Consider the following 6,000-nt stretch of genomic DNA (forward strand, 5'->3'; position numbering starts at 1 on the left):
CCACTTCTACTTCCCCTACCAAATCTTCCCTGTTTGTGAGCAGCAGGTCAAGAGAAGCATGGCCCCTAGTTGGTTGCTCCAGCACTTGCACCAGGAAATTGTCTGCGACACTATCCAAAAACTTCCTGGATTGTTTGTGCTCTGCTGTATTGCTCTTCCAGCAGATGTCAGGGTGATTGAAGTCCCCATGAGAATCAGGTCCTGTGAACTGGAAACTTTCCCTAGTTGAGTAAAGAAAGCCTCATCTACCTCATCCTCCTGGTCTGGTGGTCTATGACAGACACTCACCACGACATCATCCTTATTGTTCTTGCTTCTAAGCTTAACCCAGAGACACTCAACTGGCTTATCTCCAGTTTCATACTGGAGGCAGGGTGCTGTGACCAATAGACACTGCTTTCAAAATTCTTCTGCTTGGGGTGCATAAACCTCATGCATACCCCCAGTAGAATACAGATGTGGACCACACAGCTTGAGGAACCTCCAATTACTATAAGGTCAGTAACTTTTTCTTCAGTCCTAGAGCTAAACCTCACACTCAAACACACCCTTTCAGATTACTTTTAATTTTTAAAATTTAGGAAAAATATGATACACTATCTGAATTACGTCACTTTATTAGCAATATATCTATTATGCGTAAACTCAACAAACTTATATATTTTAATATTGATGTTCTCAAACGTGTCTGCCAAATGATCTTCCTTAAGCAGGTTTTAAGGTATTTTCACACTGCTAACATAGTGTTAACCTTGACTGTTTTAGAAAAGATTGTGGTTTTTGCATCTCAGTAAGAGAAATCTGGAAATCATAGGATTACTGTTTAGCATCACCCAGCAAAGTGACCTAATTAAAAGCTACTTATGTGAATGCACTGTGAGAATGTCTGTGGTTGGAGCTTTGTTGGTAGGGTGTCTGAGAAACTAGGTCAAATCCAACAAACAGCAATTTCCAATTCTTACATTATTTTGTCTTTAACCAATGTATAATTATTTCCTATAAATTTCTTCACTCAAGTTAATAAACATATCATATTTAACCACCAATGCAATTTTATTTTAAAATTCAGATTTCATGTGTTTTAAAGATGTGTTTCTGTTGGAGAGATTGGGATTTTATTGATGCGGGAAAATGACCTGTCTTTCTATTGCATGAATGGTTAAAAATGATTGATCCTTTCCCATACAAGTAATATAAAAATAAGCTGTACTAGGAGTAATATTCAGCTAATATGCTGTATTTCTGTCAAAATTGGTTATGATGAGGGCCACATTGGAAATCTATAAAATCAAATAAATTCACACAGCCATGATATTTGCTAGGACTTGTATCTTCCTTAATAGAGAAACAAAAATACCATGTTGGTTGAGTTTACCAGCAATAAAATCCTGTAGTTGATCAGCTCTAACCTGCAGTTACAGGGAGAGGGTATCTGCAGGGTGCATTTTAGGACTCTGTGGGGCATGCTTGGCCCTCAGGCTGCACTTTGGGGACCCCTGCTGTATATTGTTGCCACTCTACTGGGTTGGGTTTTTTTCTAAACAATTTTTAGGTTGAACAAGATTTAACTTTAGTTCTAATGGAGAATTAATGATTTCTGACGACTCTTTTTTTAAACTTCCTTTTAATTGAAGTTTTTGATGATGAGATGGAATCAGAGGCACTACAAACCTAAGTGATAGTTAGCATGAACAATAATTGGAAATAACAACACTCTACATGAAAACAGTTGTCCAAAACTAAACAGGTTTTGCTTACAAGACTGTAACACAGTTAACCTCAAAGTTAGCTAGTCAGATGAAAGCTCCCCGCTTTTCCTGGGAGAAACTAGTGTCGGTCATGCTATACAAATAGGATAGCAAAGAGGAAACCCTATCCAGTTCCAGCTCTCTGACACAGATCTCAAAGCTGTGCAGGATAGATATATATAGATATGATGATGGATGCAGTCCAAGAACTTTGCTAAACAGATCGGCAAGTAGATGTGTCTGCTCAAAAGAAGCTGTTAAAATGGTATAAGAAAAGTTAACACTAAAGCGACTTTTTGAGGAAAATTTATTACAAGGAAGATATAATGGCCAATGTGTTTCTTAAACACATAAACCCAGAATATAATCAAGCCAAACTACTCCTCCAAGAAAGTAGTAGGCCAGGAACCTAAACCTCTGGTGCACTAGATGAGCCATATCACAGGTAATATTCCTTTTAATCATAAAACCTTTTGAAAAAAGCAGTTAGACATTCTCATAAGAGTTAATCAACAATTACAGACTCTTGCATGATACTGTTTATTGCTATGTCAGGGAATAATACAGTTGTAACTGATAATCAAATGTAGAAACATTGTTAAATACACTCTTGATATAAACAGTTGAAGAGCAGATTTAAATAAATCAGAGTTCATATCTAAATCTTAATTTACCGATGGTTTACTTGATGGACCACTCACTTTACTTACTGTCTATGAAAACATCTGTTTCCTTCGCTGAAGTAAATTCTTACGGCCAACATATCCAGCCTAAATCTTACTGGATGACCTATCAGTTGTTTGATGTATGGGGGGTCTCAGTTGCTTCTCGGTCTGCATAAAACTGATTTTCAACTTGATCAAAACAGACAAACCAGTGAAATCTCTGTCCTGGGATTCTGAATCTGAAGTTCTGTGAGCATCCTAGCTTTACATAGTATCAAATTGCATATCCTCTGGGATTCTTGAGTTACCAAATTAATACAAGGCACAGGATATCCAGCAAACATTTTATTTGGATGTCTCTGAGCAAGGGATAAAATGACCCGTCTCCAACAGATTTTTCATGTGAAAAGCCATCTTCTTTTGTTGTGATTTCTACTTCCTTTGACATCTTCACATTTCAGATATATTGGTCCTTATTCTGCTCCTGTTTATGCTGGTTCAACCCCATTGGGCACATTATCCAGGTAGCACAACTTTTAAAGGATAATTTCTTATTTTTTCATCAGAGCATGTATAGTATGTCCAAGGTCAGAAGTGGACGTAAGTTTCTATTAGACCTTCTGTCCTGTTCCTGCAGTAATTTTCATCCTGAGTTCAATGTTTGCCTGAGTATCTTGTATAGTATCTAGTCTTTTATGTAAGAAACTGTAAAATGCTACCATGTCTAGTCCTGAGCACATGTGGTCTGAATTATTTTTAGTAGTATGCTCTCCTTTTGGAATACTATTGGATTACTTTTAATCCTCAGAGGGAAATTCATCAAAGAAGGACCTATAAACAAGGGTTCAAAATAGCAGAGTTGAACTGAAATGCAGAACAGTAGTTCATCTGCTAATGCAAGACTTCTTTCCTGAAACATACAATCCCTCTTCATTTATTGACATTAAACTATACAAAATATATTATTTGAATTGATACACCAATGTCATATCTTACATACAGAAAGTAGTGTAAACTAATAGTTTATCCATCCCCGTTTATCCAACCTCTTGTTAACTGAAACTCTTGGTTAACTGAAAGTCGGTCATGTCCCTTGACAACAATGTGCACCATGCATTGCTCCCTTGCTTATCCAAAGAGATGTGAAACCTTCAGAATAATAGAGTTTTGGATAAGTGGGTGAGCATTGCGTGAATCACATTGCTATCTGGGGACATGACCAACTTTCTCTTAACCAGGCATGTCAGTTAACAAGGAGTCAGAAAAACACTATACAGGTGATAAAATGTGCATTGTGGGCTTAGTAGATCTGCTATTAGATGGAGTGTCAAAGTACACTTTCAAGAGCTCTGCAGAATATATCATACTGCTCAACAATTAACCAATAAGCTGTATGTCATCTCTTCTGTGACATTTATGGTAGTTTCCCTAAAATAGTGTAAGTAAAGATGATGGTCCTTGAAACTAAACATCAGGAGTCACACTGCAATATTAGAGAGTGTCATTAATTATTAAATTTAATTTTAATTGTGATATTAAATTCACGACTGGTTAGATGGACCAGCAATAATACTACATGCAGCCCTGCAAACCATACAAATTCTATACCAGATTTGTTTTTACGCTTGTTGTTCTTGTAGGGATTCATGCTTTGAACTCTGGGTGAATGGTATTAAAGGGCAGACAGTCAACAACAACAACATTTCATTTTTGTCGTAGCTGTATACGTTAAGTGATTGAGTGGCATTCATAAGGTTCCCTGTCATATCCTTCTGGTAGGAGGATGGCAACTGTAATACAAGTGTGTTTCTGGGAGGTAGGGGGATGCTTCTGAAAGCCTCACTGATTTCCATCAGACAGGAGAGAAATCTGACGTCATCTGCTGAAAATTCACTGCCCACCCGTTTACAAAAAAATGTACTGAAGTGGCATCTAATTGGAAAATGGATTAGATCTGTGAATGGGGCCAAGAAAGGAAGTATGCACTGTTAGTACTATCAATCCATATTGTATACTTTGGACATTGAAAAATGTTTAAAAATCAGTGCACCCCATTTGTGGTATAAAAGACTTTATCTGTCTCTTAGCATTCCAATTACCAGGTACTCAAAGGTATTAAGTGATATATAAGGTAAAAAAGCAAGAAAGTTTCTCCACTGGAGCTAATATTAATATACTTTTGTGAAATGGGCAGGAGAAGAGGAAAGGTTAAAATGATGCAGTTCAAATCTTTCCCTTCCTCTGCTTTCCAATGCTCTTGAGATTATGGGCCCAATTCTGCAGTACTCCCATGGGAACTTTGCCTGAGGAAGGACTGCAGGATCAGGCCTTGCTGAATTAAAAGGCACTCGGGGTCAAAAATCTTTGAGTTTTGTCCTTAGTTGGTTACATAAAGCTAGTTTTAACAGACTCAAAATTCATTTAATAAATAAATAAAAGAATAATAATCTGGGGGAGGTGCATTTGAGAGAGATTTATCTTAGACTTTATGTTAATCTGGGGGGAAGTGTATTTAATTATTGCTTTTTTGTTATGCCCTGTAGTTTATATTACTTTTTTTTTTTAATGGAAATGCTTAGGGTAGGCAATACGTTGTTTCTTCCATGAGACCTAGAACTTCCTTGAACTGAGATTAGCTGACATTTTAGGTAGTGAAAATGAGAATCACCACTCCCTACTAATGGCCATTGTAATATTGACACGATCGTACTATGTTTTATAAAACCTAAGCATTAGAGGTTGGCATGTGTAGAATGGTGTATTCACAGAGCCCACTTCTGTACAGTAAATCAGGGCCTGTATATCTTTGTTTGCGACATTTATAGTGCTTTATAAATTAGGTACAGACACTGCTCTTTACTGTTTTTATTCCAGGACTAAAGAGCCCCTTCAGGACAGCATAATAGCTACCTATGAAGAACATGAAGACAGTGTATATGCAGTGGAATGGTCCTCAGCAGACCCATGGCTATTTGCCTCTTTGAGTTATGATGGGAGACTTGTTATTAACAGAGTTCCAAGAGCACTTAAATATCATATCTTGTTATAATTTGTTTGGATTATGATATAATCATTATCTTGACATCATTTTTAAAAGCTTACAACTTATTGACTGTTTAGTTTTCCAAGTTCAGTACTTTTTTTGTTCAGTGTAAACATTTAAACATAGTTAATTCAAAAAAATAAAATAAGCTTGTCTAATAGTGAAATTGACATTTTCATTGTCTTTGCACTTTCTTTGGAACAGTGGTGGTATATTTTCCTGAAGTTGTGCTAGTTTGATTTTTATAATCACTTTCATGAGGCGATGGTTCATATCTAATTATTGTAAATTTGACTGTTTCTTGGTACATATGGCCTAGTATACCACTGCATTACAACAGTGTTATGCCAGTATAATTGATTTCAAGGGAATTATCCTTGTACTAGTTTAAAAAATTGGAGTAAGGCAACGATACATAAGATTTAAGCGATGAACTGGCTTGCAAGAATGTTTTTCTTCTTTCCTTTCAACATAAGCAGCCTACTGTTCTTAGTTAGGGCCTTATTCTGTTAACTATTCTGGCTCATTCTTTAATGATTATATA

At 36.5% G+C, this 6,000-nt stretch overlaps 1 protein-coding gene across 2 annotated transcripts in view; it reads left to right on the top strand.

Moving 5' to 3' along the window:
* EIPR1 (EARP complex and GARP complex interacting protein 1) overlaps nucleotides 1-5,628 on the top strand; it is a 155,536-nt gene extending 149,908 nt beyond the window's left edge. For both annotated transcript variants that reach the window (XM_067544832.1, XM_067544833.1), the window contains one exon: nucleotides 5,288-5,628. In XM_067544832.1, the coding sequence (XP_067400933.1) occupies nucleotides 5,288-5,462 (175 nt within the window). In that variant the 3' untranslated portion in view covers nucleotides 5,463-5,628. The remainder of the gene's footprint in view (nucleotides 1-5,287) is intronic.
* Nucleotides 5,629-6,000: the final 372 nt, after the last annotated feature.

Source organism: Emydura macquarii, unplaced genomic scaffold, assembly GCF_026122565.2.
Source record: "Emydura macquarii macquarii isolate MOO-44397 ecotype Brisbane River unplaced genomic scaffold, CSIRO-AGI_Emac_v2 contig_1027, whole genome shotgun sequence".
NCBI classification, from domain to species: Eukaryota; Metazoa; Chordata; order Testudines; family Chelidae; genus Emydura; species Emydura macquarii.